The sequence below is a fragment of the Corvus kubaryi genome, unplaced genomic scaffold, assembly GCF_017639235.1.
Source record: "Corvus kubaryi isolate FWS band 111438036 unplaced genomic scaffold, C.kubaryi_AGA036_p1.0 37302, whole genome shotgun sequence".
Taxonomy (NCBI): domain Eukaryota; kingdom Metazoa; phylum Chordata; class Aves; order Passeriformes; family Corvidae; genus Corvus; species Corvus kubaryi.
The window spans coordinates 1,321,101-1,334,477 of record NW_024581095.1 but is presented as its reverse complement, the minus strand read 5'-3'; the positions used below and the strand labels follow the sequence as shown (position 1 = coordinate 1,334,477).

Below are 13,377 nucleotides of genomic sequence, written 5' to 3'. Positions count from 1 at the left end.
GGTACATACTGAAGTTGCACAGCAGCATAAGCTCACATTTGTGATGAATAAAGGAGCCATTAAAAAAGCTTTCATTAAATCAAATTATTGTCCTACTATTCTTTGTAATAGCCGAGTGGTCAGAAAATACTTATTAGGTGGCTGGTGCATTCATTCTGAGATGCCTCTAAAATTGTTATTATACAACTGCATTTCCTGGTGACATGTGTTGCCTGTAGTTGTTCCTTCAATAAGGGAAACTCTTGGTAGGATATTTTTTAAGCTTAGTTTTGACTGAAACTCTCATACTGTTAAGACAAAACAAGTAACGCTGGCTGAACTGGTCTGTCTTACAGAGGTCAGCAGACTGCATAGATTTAAAATTAATGCTCTACTGTAAGTGTTTCAACACTTACATACTACCAGTGTGTGCTTGGAAGGGGTAGGGTTGTTTCTTCGCTAAAATAAAGCTTCTAGAGCAGGGAACCCGAGAGAGTGGAAAGAGATCGTGGTGACTTCTTGTGCAGTGTGGGACCAGCTTGGACTTCTGGTTTCCTCTTAACACAGACATGCAACCCCAGGATGTGCTCTCCTCAGTCCTCACAGACCAGCAGGCACAGGACTGAGAGAATTGGCTGAAGGTGCTTAATAGTTCAAACACCTGACAGCAGTTCAAAAGATAGAACATTCATTTTTGCTATTTTTATGCTATGTTATTTACTTAAGATTGGGCTGATAGCTTTGGTGAACTAATACTTAACTCAGAAGTTTAGCTCTGGTGTTCTTTAAATTTGAACACTTCAAAATACACAAATAGTATGGGGTTTTTTTTCCCATTAGAAAAATATTTACTATTTGCAATCATTAACTTGTTAAGTAATAATCGGGAGAAACTTCTTACCCTCTTCTCAAAAGTTGGTTGAGTGGAAAAAGGACTGTGTGACTTGTTGAAGAAGCACATTCATGTAAGACTCTTGCAAGACGTAAAGGGTAAGAGACATTAGAGACTGAATGTGAAGATCCTATCTTGTTTCTGTCTATCTTTGTGATTTTGGTCTTGTAAAACCTGTGTTAATTAAGAGCACTGTGTTTACATCTCCTGATTTGCAGAGTGATGATAAGGCTGCTCACCCACTAAATTTCTGAGTGTGCTGAGTAGTGCCTGCAGTTTGCATAAAAATTGCTTTGTAGATAGGAATGTTTCTAAAGCTTTGAACGCAAGTCTAAATTGGGAGTGGAGTGGCTAGAGAGCAGCCCTGCAGAAAGGGACCTGGGGTGCTGGTGAACCACAGGCTCCACATCTGTCAGCAGGGTGACAGGTGTTATCTTGGGGTGCATCAAACACAGCACAGCCAGACAATCAACAGAGGGGATTGTCTTCTGTATTTAGTGTTAGTGAGGCCTCACCTGGAGCACTGAGAGCAGTTCTGGGCCATACAGTTGAAGGATGTGAAGGCACTGGGACGCACCCAGAGAAGGGCAGCAGAGCTGGCAGAAGGGCTGGAAGGTCTGTCCTGTGAGGAGCTGCTGAGGAGTCTGGGTTTGTCCAGTTTGGAGAAAAGGAGGCTGAGGGGTGACCTCACTGCCCTCTGCAGCTTTCTGGGGAGGGGAAGTGGAGAGGGAGGTGCTGATGTCCCTGGGATCCAGGGACAGGACACACAGGAAGAGCTCACAGCCATGCCAGGGGAGATTCAGACTTGACATTAAGGAACATTTCTTCATTAAGAGAGTTAGAACGCTGGAACAGGCTTCCCAGAGAGGTGGTTGCTGCCCCAGTCCTGTCAGTGTTTAGCAGACATTTGGACAATGCCCTCCAAAACATGCTTTAGTTTTTTGCTAGCCCTGAATTGATCAGGCAGTTTAACTTCATGATTCTTCTAGGTCCCTTCCAACTGGAATAGCCTAGCCTAGCCTTAGGGAAGTGAAGCCAGGCTCAGTATGGGAATCCACATGCTTCAAAAGCCATGTCACTGGTGGTATTTTTGGGATCAATAAGAGCTATTGTATGAGGAAGTAATTTTCATAATCATCTATGGTATTTAGGTGTCTCTAGCATTGTAGTGTGAAGTATGGAATTTAAAAAGATAACTTGGATCAGGAAGGTCCTGAAATCAGTTGAATGGGTAATAGAGAGTAGTCAATTACAGAGCAAGTTCTAGAACCTGTATCTTTCCTACTTAGCAATGAGAACCAAGGAAATTGAGCAAACTATGAGGAATAGAATGGGAGAAGTTAGAGGTTGCCCCTGGAAGTGGGGCCCAACAATTTTTTTCTCAAGAACTCACTATAAGTTGTGTAACATACTCTTCAGTATTGGGAATCAATTAATGTAAATATACATAATTATATTGGCTTGATCTATAAAAGGAGTCCTTTTTTCCCATCATATCTAGGCTTTTAAATTATTTGCTGTAATTTAAGTGCTTAGTCCTTACTGAAATTCAATTGAGATAAAGAGCATGTTGCCATCCCATTGGTACTTGCTCCAGTTTCAGTCTGTGGAGCAGTTGAGTCAAGCTTTATGATTCTCTAATGTAAACATATTTTATTGTTGTAAAAAAATATCTTGCTAGAAAAAGACCTGTTTGAAAGCCAGGACCATCTCATTCATAAGTATAATGGAGTGTTCTTTTCCAAGCACAATTAAATAGTGCTCTGTGAACAGGTGTGTCTCCAAAGTCAAAATAAATAAGGATGTGACTGTATCGGAGTTTTGTTATTGATAAACAAAGGTAAAGATAGCAAAAATGCTCAGAAATCATCTGTGTTGTTGAAAATGCTGAAAAAAATGTGTAGATGGAAAGATAAATGCAGTTCTGGAAAATTATTTGAAAAACAGCAGTCATAAACAATGGGAAATGCGTTGTAGATCACTATATGCATTGACAGCTTTACAGTTTAGTGCTGGTATTTACAAAAATAAAAGTTCCTAAATCAAACTGAAGAAGAAAGTTTTTTCTGTCTTAAAAATTATTATGGCTCAAGATTTGCATGTCTACTCAAGGGATTATTGTTGCTTCCTTAAAAAAAAGGAGAGAAAATATAAGAAAAATGGTAAAATCTGATTCTCCCCTCGTTTCCCATTTTAAAATTTTCTGAAATCAAATACTGTGATACTTAGTGAGATTTTAATGCAGAAAATTGAACCAACTCTCAAGCCAATCTGCTTAGCTTTCTGTGGGACCTTGCCTCTTCCCTCCTTAATCCTAACCCATAAGGTCGCTCCTTGTCTGTTGCTCCTCATCCATCCCTAGGCAGAGCTCTATGCACTCCAGCTGCTATGTCATGTGAAGTGCAGCTCCCTCTCCTTGACTTCCGGGGCTGCTTTTCCCCAGGAGTCTGAATTCTCCTTTGCAGAGCTCCAGTCCTGCCCCCATGATCCTGACAGTATCCTGGCCCTACAGCTGCACACAGAGAGCCAGCTTACCATGTTTATCTGCCACGCTGCATGCGGTAATACACAGGCATGTCATCCCATCACGTTGAGGTCCTGGTGAGGATTTGGGGGACTTTACTCACACTGGTGCCTTTTGAGAACCTTCTTGCTCACTTGCACCTGCTGGAGGTAACCCCATCAAATTCTGTTTTGTTTTCTTTGTGATTGATCCATTCCCATCTTACCATGCCCTTTCCTTAGCAGTCTCCTTCACTGCTCCCTCAGGACTGTGGGTCATCCTCTCCATCCTGTGTAGTTTCTAGTTTAAAGCCCTCTTAATGAAGTCAGTCATTTTACTGGCAAAAATACTTTTACCCTGCTTAGGAAGGTGCTTCCTATCTTCCAAGCAGGTGGTGTTCTGCAAAAAGGGTCCCATAGTAGAATCCAAACCCCTGTGGCCGACACTGGTTCTGCAGCTACTTCTCAGTTTGTACTGTCAGTGCCCTCCTTGCACCCTTTCCCTTCACTGGCAGGATTAAGGAGGACACAACCTGGTCCCTCATGCTTTTCATGTCCGCCCCCAGAGCTCTGTAGTCACTTTTGGTACTGTCCAGGTTTCCCCTGGCAGTGTCATTGCTGCCCACATTTCTTATGACATTGCCTTTGCTGTTTTTCCCTGTACTTACCTATACCCAGAAATTTGAATGGATTTGCATTTTGCAGTCCCTGAACTACAAGAGACAGTTATGTGAGTTCCTGGTATGTGTTTTAGTCCTCAGTTTCACTGGATTGTTAGTCATAGATTTATTTATGTATAAAGACTTCCCTCCTTCTTGTTACTTGTGTAGATTTTCAGCTTGTCCTTCTATTTTTCATTTTGTTTGTCTGTTTCCACAGTTCTAGCATGTTGGGGTCCCTCCACTAGCATATGTAAGCTTTCTCACTGTGTTTCTATTGGAGGGATGTAACCATATAGTGTCACATCAGATGTGTCATTGGCTTATTTTGAAACTAAATTAAGTTAATTATCAAAAACGTGGCTTATCTAATATTGTGTCAGACAGATACTACCTTCGTTGGTGTACCTACATGGGATGGCATTTGCTGTGCACTGAAGCCGAAGGTCAGGTTTCAATACCAGGAGCTATAAATCTATAAATCTAGTTTGTCCATTGTGAGCTAAGCCTTTATAATGATCTCTGTTGCCTCTTTTGTGATCAGTTTGTCATCACTTCGGAATGGCTGAAGGTCTAGCTGGAAAGAGTTGTAAGAGGGTACAAACCTGAGCTTGTTGGCATAATTATTTATTTTAAAGTCAAAGTATGTGTGAAAACCTCCTCTGTTTGAGATATTTATTTCCTTATGGTCAGTTTCTTTGAGGCACTTGCGCTGTACATTGATGCTGATTTAAAAAAAGATGAAGTGAACATTATGAGCTGAAATTTTTCTCAGTTCATTGTCCCATCCAATATTTTTTCTTCCATTCTAGGTTATTATTAGGCCACAAGAGTCTAATAATTATGATTGCAAGAACTTCAGATTAGCAAATCATCCTTTTAATTGAAAATAGACTAAAACATTCTTTTCCTGGATGGCTGTGTTGTACTGTATGTAGTAAAAGCTTAGATGAGTTTCTATTAGAAATTGAAATACTAGACTCCAGAACGATTGAAAAAGAATGCCAGCCTTTTCTTTGTAAGTGTAAAACTTTCATAATTGAATTTTGCAAGCTTCACAGTGTAGTTTATGGTGTGACATATTGTATATACAGTCAGTTTCTATTAACATTAAACAGTTTTGTCAACAGCTGATGGCAGTAGAATTACAATTAGATCTATTTATGAAATTCATTATACAGATAAAGAAAATTGGCTGTGTTCCTCTATGCTAATTGTCATGTAGAACAACTCTGTATGATGCCTCACTGCATTTTGCTACTTAAAAAAATAAATTACAATATGAAGATAATACTGTAACTGTGTCCTCTGAATTAAATATAGGTCCAAGGCTCTGCTTTAAAGTTGAGTGAATATGATAATTTGATGTATGTTACAATTAGTTGAGGTGTTCTGCTGAGGAATAATGTATAGCAAGGGTATTTAGTCCTTAAAACAGATGGGAAAATAAGATAGTTTAGCTGTTAATGAGGTTTCTGAAAGAGATATAGTATTATTAAATTGCTACTTACATGGATTTGGTAATTTTAGTGTAAATTTTCAGTTTAGTTTAACTGTTGAAGGTGGTTTGTTGCAGTTCACAGGTCAGAAGCCTGTACTGATGGTTCATGGTATGATTTCACATGTGCTGATATTTCATAAGCTGAAAACTCATAAGGGATGTATTTTAAACACATGTGTAGACAACTTGTAGGTTTTAAGCTCTTAAACAATGACATAAGGAGATAATTTTGCATTATTTGATTTAGGGCATGCTTGAGCAGGATTTGCCAAACACAGAATAAACCCAAGAAATAAGACAGCATTTTTGTCTCTGGTACCATCTTGCCTGACTCGTCTGGCTTCCCTGGACAGTCTGTCTCCCAATGGATTGGCAAGCAAAACTTGGTGCTTTCAGCCCTGGCTTCCAAGTGCTTTGTCCTCTCCTTTTTCATCCAGTCTTCATCCTGTAACTGCTACATGACCTGTTCCTTTGCCTTCCAAACCCTCTTCAGTCACTTTCCATTATTTCCCCATGTTCCACATGTCTCTCCTTCTCCAGAAAGACCTTACAGGGTGTATGTTTTACTCTGAAGATGACCAGGTTGGCTCTGACTGCTGTATTTAGAAACAAGTCTGTATGATCCTCTGAAATTAGTTGAGGTGTTCTCCTCAGAAATAATGTATATAGAGGAGGAATTTAGTCCTTAAGGCAGATATGAAAATGGGATTTTATGTGTCAGACATGCATGTTTGGGGGTGTTTAAGTTCTAGGGTATTATTCTGATGTGTTGGATTATTTTTTTCCCCCTTATAAATGGTCGACATTTCATTGAGAAATAAATAGCATGATTCTTTTTGTTTTGGGGAAATAAAAAAAAATTAGTCTCCTCATGAAACACGAGTTTAAATGATTTGCCAAAGACAAAACTTGCTATGTCTGGCTAAAGTTTAAGATAGACCTTGTGAATGTTATCTCTCTGAAACAGTTCTACAGAAATTCATAAAGTGGATTGCTTCATTCATACTCACATGAAAAATTATTCTCTAGTGACAGCTCTGGAGATGTGTTTCGTCTTTGTTGTACAGTGTAACTCACATAAATTGTACTGTAAGAAATCTGTACCTTCCACGTGCAAAATCAGGCCAGCAGTTGGATTGTTTTCAATTAAATGAAAGACATAATATCCTTTTTAAGTGATTTTTATTAATCCATGTTTGAAATGAAGCTGACAGTGGCAAGGTAGCGAGTGTCTACAGAGCCAAATGACAGTACAGACTGATAGAAACATGCTTCTGCTTCATCGTAATTTGTTGCCGAGGGAGTTCCTGAGTCAGAAGTGCTGTCCTAGCTCTTAGTAGCACTTCAGATTTTTTTTTTTTTTTTTTTTTTGCATACACTTGTCTATTCACTGTTAAACCACATCAGTTTTTTATGTTTATGATAACTTTTGCCAAAAGAATACGTAGGTTAGCTGTATGCTCATTGAGGTAGGTCTTTGTTTTTACTATTTCCATAGAATGCTGTACGGTTTTTACATTGAAAGAGGTTGTGCAGGTCTGGTAACTCTGTCTCTTGCATGTTCCTCCTCAGACTCCTAGTGCTTTGGGACCCTTCATTGTAGTCATTCTTTCTCTGTTTGTCTTGTTTCCTACCTTTCTGATAGTTAATGCCCTTCTCTAAACCTTTTGCATGTCAAATATATTCTCCTTAAGGTCAGCAGATTGCATACTTATAAGTGGATTTAATCAGCGGCATACCAACCCAGTCTACTCCTTTGCTAAATAACATTGTGTTCAGCAGCTGCTGAACACTGAGTTAACATTTCCATCAATCTTTCTGTACTGACCTCAAGATCTCATTTCTGTGTGCATTCAGTAAGCTTACAATAGGTTACTAAACCTGAATAGTTTTTTACCCATGTGCATCTCTAAATATTCACTCTATAATTTACTATTTTGAGTTTTAATCAGTACCTCTCAAGGTTTCTTTTCCAGTTCTTCACGTTTGGTTTCCCTGTTTGCTACTTTCAGCATCTTCATCATCATGACCTTCATCATCTGTCATAGGTTAGCAAGCATAGTCCCAGAAGGGATATCCTTGCTAAGGGGTGCTTACAGCTTCCTCTGGGACCTGACAGAACCTATCAGCTGGCCAGTTTGAATATGGACAGTTCTTTAAGCCACTTAAAGTTGTGACCACCTCTGTGATCCACATTTAAGAATAGGCAAACTCCCCCTCCAAGCTCTCTCTCGTTTCCGGCGCTGGCACAGGTGGCTGCAGGCCCCGAGTGGGGCCCAGCGGGCCCGGCCAGGCCCTGCTTGGGCCAGGCCAGGCCGGGCCACAGCTCCACACAGCTGCAAGGCCGAGGTGAGATTAACCCTTTTATTGCTGTGAAGAGCTGAAAACCTGAGGGAAGTGAGAGAGGAGATGCTTAAAGCTGAAATTCTGTTGTGAAGCTGTGATACATCAGAGTATCCCGCTGTAATTTCATGAAGATATGGGGGGTGGAGTGTTCAACTTGTAAGCAAAAGCACCTGAGCTGAGATAGGCAGATGCTGACGCAGCTGTAATTTCATGAGAAGTTTGGACAGGGAGAGATGGAAGCGATGAGGACTTTTGCTTCACACGGGAAAGGAGAAAACCTCAGTTCCTAGAGATGCTCCCAGAGATAGTCCTAACGATGAAGATGAGGAGGACCCTTTGCTCCCAGGGAAGGAGAAGGGCCTCTGTTCTTAGAGATGAAATGCTCCCAGAGATGGGTGAAGAGAACTTTTGTTCCTGAACGGCTCAACCTTAAAATTGTACCCCAAAAAACTTCAAGAGTGGACCCTCGAAAGCAGTTGCGGGAAAAGCTGCAAGTTGGGGGAAGGGACTCACACGCAGGCAGAGAGACTCCTCTTCCTAAATGGACTGAACAATATTTGGAAGTGGGCGGCTGTCTCGTTGTGATAATGTTTTCATAGCATGAGCAAGAAGAGACTTCTCTTTCTAAATGGACTGAACAAAGTTATTATTATTAAGACAGTTGTCTTTTTACATTGTCAGTGGGAGAAGGGAGGAAGGTGGGGGGAGGAGGAGAGTTCTGAAGGTGTGGTATAATTTTTTTTTCCCTCTTTTAGGTCTGTTAATAAACTTCTTTATATTTCAAGTTTGGTGCCTGCTTTGCGTTTCTCCTGATTCTTATCTCACAGAAGATAAACAGTAATGAGTATTTTGGACCAAACTACTACAGCATCTCATCTCTCAGAGCCCAGCTGGTATTCCTGGGGCTCTCCATTGAATGCCTACTTCCTCCTGTAAAAACTAATCGTAATATTTCAGCTCAAACTTTCTCAACTACCTTTGAAGTTTCAAAGCTACGCACCATCCAGCCCTCATAATTTGTTCTTACTTCATTTATTCTCAACAACTTCTTCCTCTGTCACCTCAGAAGAAAGAGATTCATTGACTCTTTCACAAAGTAGTGTTTCATCCTGGAAATCTCTGAAGGTCTTAGGCAGTGATCACAGAAGGAAAAAAAAATTCTTTTCTTGTACCAGCTCCTTTTCTATGGTGGCTGTCGTTTACTTTTTCTGACAAGCTTGCTGACTCCAATGTATATGAAAGAGGATTTGTTACTGGTTTTCCTGCAACTTTTTTTTAGTGTACCTTTAATGTGTGTCTCTGTTTTGATGTATTTGAGTTCACAGTCCCTTGTGTATTCCTTATATGACACAGCTCTTCAAGGTCTGCTTTCAAACGGCTGTTCTGCCACTTACCTATGAATGCTTACATTTTCTTTTTTCTCAACTGCTTTGTGATGGGTAGTAGACATGTTTTTTATGACATAAATTATTTTAAGTTCATAAGAAATGCAGTGGTTAGATTGCTTTAGGTAGCGTAAGTTTATCTGTGCAGGTAGTTGTGACTCTGTACTTGATATTTGCAGATATGGGACTCATTTAAAATGATTTTAGTTCCTGAAAAAGTAATGAAATACTTGATAAATATCAAGAAGAAAGCAATGATATCATTAAAAGCTTATGTATCTATTCTGGTTATGGCTGAAATAGAGTTAATTTTCTTCACCGTAGCTGTTATGGGGCTGTGTTTTGGATTTGTGGTGGAAACAGTGTTGATAACATACCCCACATAGCTGTGCAGTTACTGTGGCAAAGAATGGAATAGGTGACCTCTTGAAGTATCTTGTGGCTCTGTGTTTCAACCCTGAACTGGTCCTGTCAAGCTTGAACTTGAGGACTTCCAGTCTCAATGGTGCAAAGCTGAGGCTGTAGAGCCAAACCTCCTGATCAGGATATCATGTGATAATGAAATGTTGAGTTCTAGGAGAGAAGCTGCCCATATTGACCAGGAGTAGTGTGAGGGTTCAGCTACTCATATGTAGACTGCATCATTACTTTATTAGGATTATATGTAGCAATAGGAATGATTGAATACAAAAAATAATAGATTTTTAATGAATCTGGTGTAGTAGGACATCTCTTCCTCTTTTATTTATTTGCAAATAGAAGAATAGCTTTTAGATAGTCACATGTCTGAGATTTCTTTCTTGTTCATAGTTATTTTTACACTTGTGGTTTTCATATACTTTTAGATAAAGAATTCTCACATTTCTGCTCAAAGAAAATAACCTTTTTCTTACATAGTTTATTAATTAGGAAACCTAGACATTTGATCATATCAATGATCTGAAAATGGTTGGATTTTACCTTCCTCAGAGATGTACCTTAAAAAAACGTACCTTAGAAAAAGGGGCAGATTTCAAGCCTTGTAAGATGTGTTCTTATATATTTCTAACTAGTACAGTGAATCTACCAGGTATGTGTCATCTACAGGCCTGTATACTTTTAAATCACCATGTGCATTTTTGATTTGTTTTTTCTCAGGAAAGGAGACAGAGAAAGCCAAAGATCGGTGTGAAAAAGCCACTATGAAACTTCATATGTTGCATAACCAGTATGTGTTGGCACTGAAAGGAGCACAATTACATCAGCACCAATATTATGATACTACGCTTCCTCTGTTACTTGATTCACTACAGAAGATGCAAGAAGAAATGATTAAAGCCCTGTAAGATGTATTCTTATATATTTCTAACTTGTACAATTTTCTATGTGTAATATTCTAATTAATTTATAGGAATAGTTGAAAATAAGAAACAGTGCTTGATTAATTACTTATCTATCAGGGGTAACAGTTGAAAAAAGTCTATCCTAATGATGCAGACAGTAGTTCCGAGTGCTTACTTAAGCCTACCAACAAGACACCATCTTCTTACAAATTCTTACGTATTGACTGCAGTATTTATATTTGAGTTCATGATTTGTGCATCAGCTGACACAGACTACGGCAAGTTTGCTGCCTCTCTGGCAGTCATTATTATGAAATTCCACCAGCAACAAATTTGGTTTAAACTGCCCAAGTGTCTTGAAAGTGATTGTAGAGGAGGGCCAAGCCAGATGCGTGGTTGATGATATGGGGGGAAGAATTAACGGTATTATTGAAAAACTTGATCTCACTGTAAGGAATCCACCCTTAAAAATACAATTACCTCTTCCCTAAAAGATCATTTTTACGTCATTACAGAGTATGTGCAAAGTGATGATCTCTGAGAACAGTTATTGAGGACTTTCAGCCCTCCTTTCTGGTTTGTAACCACCATGCTGTGTCTTTGTCTTAGCCTAAAAAAAAGGGTGGTTACCTTTTTCTGTTAGTATTGTTCACTTAGATGTGAAATATTCTTCTTTAACTCATTTTGTTACCTATGCTGAAGTCGGTGTTCATCTTAATTGCAGTGCACAAGAAGTGAGGAGAGTTGGGGATCCCACACTCTACATGGTGCAGGCATCATTAGCTTCTCTATGCAGTATCATATTAATTTTTTTTATTCAGGTGCTGCTATTGAAATAAACCTTTAATAAACAGTAGTCTCTGTACAATCCTTTCAATTTTTTATGCAAGATCATGGCACAAGGCTACATTTAAATGTGTGTGCTCTAATTAAGGTGATTTTTTAGAATCATGAGATACGATAATTGACTGAAGAAATTTATGATGGAGCAAGAACTTATTGAAACCACTCATCTTTGCTCTGCCTGGAGTAAAAACCTGTAAAAAATATTTTTGTCACTACACAGACATTTTTGTGAGTTCTGAATGTATTGGAAAATTATTCTTTTGTAATAACTTTAGCATACATAAAGAGATGCTGATTTCAGGTGTAGAGCCTAGTGTGACAACCCTGCGTGAAACAATACTTCCTCAGTAACCCTAATTTTGCAGGGGAATTAGTTTTTTAAACTTAAAAAAGTATATATTAATATTGCTAATGATTTTTTTTCCTCTTTTTTTGTCACTGTAATTGATAGAGATTCTCTTTCTCTTATTGCTTATTCTCTTTCTCTATTGCTGTAGTTGATGTTTAGCTATCTTTTCATCACAGTCCATGAACTATTTTCTGGAACCTTTTCACACATGATATTCTCAGAAAAGGCAAGATTTAATGCCTTCTCTTGTCTGTTTTTTGCCCAGAACAAATGTATTGAAAAAATCCTATCACACCTGAGATCTTATCCAGGAAAAATGTATTTATACTTTTTTCTCTGTGTATTTGGCTAGCCAAAATTCATCAGTGTTTTTTGAGAGGCCACCATGCTTCAGATCCTGGCATGCTAGCAAATTTGTCAGGGATAAAAAATGAAATAGGAAATAATTATGAAGGTACATTATGAAGGAAAGCTAAAAGTTAAGGAGAATAGAGGGGTGTTCTGAGTATGTGTCACTGGATGCTATTAAGAGTAGTGTCACAGTATTTCCTCTTCCTCTGGCATTCACTCTTCACTTGTTTTTTCCCACTCTTGGAAGCAGGTAAAGACAAGGTTTGGTGGCTTGCACTTTCGTATTGCAACTTCTTGGTTGATTTTCTTTCCTCTTGTAAATATGTGCTTACTTGTGACTTACCTGTTTTTGTCTGAATGGCAAATCATAATATAAATATATATTAAAAAAAAAGTTAAACCCAGTGTTTAAAGGAAATGCACATATTTCTGTAACTTGTTTTGCCTTATTCCAGAATGTATTTTGTCATGAAACATGAAAATCTTTGGTGTGGGTTATAAAAAGCATGGCAAGTCCTGTGTGAAGAAGAGCATCATCACTGAACTCTATACATTGCCTTTCCTTGTAATCTCTCCAGTTTTTGTTTAGCTATGCAGTGTGTAGGTGCACTAAAATCAGCAGAAGGAGCACGGTCTTAAGAGACTCGTAACCAGCCTAAGGCTTTAGAGAGAAGGCCACAGGTGATGCATTGTTTCTTTGAATAATATATTGTCTTATTTTTCCCTTTTTAGCCAGTTGCAACAAGAGTTTGTAGAAACAGCAAATTGAAAATCTGAAGCACCTTCAGTGTCATCTATGCCTTCAGTGCCATGTTATACACTAGAATTTTTTTTCCTCTCTAGAAAAGGGATCTTGGATGAGTATAGCGAGATCACCAGTCTTGTAACAGAAGAGATTGTGAATGTCCATAAAGAGATCCAGACCTCGGTGGAACAGATAGACCCTAACTCTGAGTATAATGACTTCATAGATACTCACAGGTGAGCATTTTCATCTCATGTTTCTTCTTGGGAAAACCCTACATTAAACTGCAACTCTGCTTAAGTGTTCAGAGGAATTTGCTTCTCTTTGGTTCCTTTTACATTGTTACTTGTAAAATTTTATCCTAATTTGAAAATTATTCTACTTGCACGCACAGAAAGCTGGCTGAACGGTCTGCTTGGCTAGCTCTAGAAAAACAAATTTCAAGTTACATGAGAAGAGCCATAACTTTGGTACTGATAGCAGACTACACATTACAGTCT

At 38.8% G+C, this 13,377-nt stretch overlaps 1 protein-coding gene across 5 annotated transcripts in view; it reads left to right on the top strand.

Annotated features, from left to right (window-relative positions):
- Positions 1-13,377, top strand: part of FER (FER tyrosine kinase) — a 161,458-nt gene that overhangs the window by 32,110 nt on the left and 115,971 nt on the right. For 3 of the 5 annotated variants that reach the window (XM_042028047.1, XM_042028046.1, XM_042028049.1), the window contains exons 6-7: positions 10,402-10,585; positions 12,976-13,113. In XM_042028047.1, the coding sequence (XP_041883981.1) occupies positions 10,402-10,585; positions 12,976-13,113 (322 nt within the window). Of the gene's footprint in view, positions 1-10,401; positions 10,586-12,864; positions 13,114-13,377 lie in introns of those variants that run through there. The other 2 variants (XM_042028052.1, XM_042028048.1) reach the window with 2 other exon arrangements.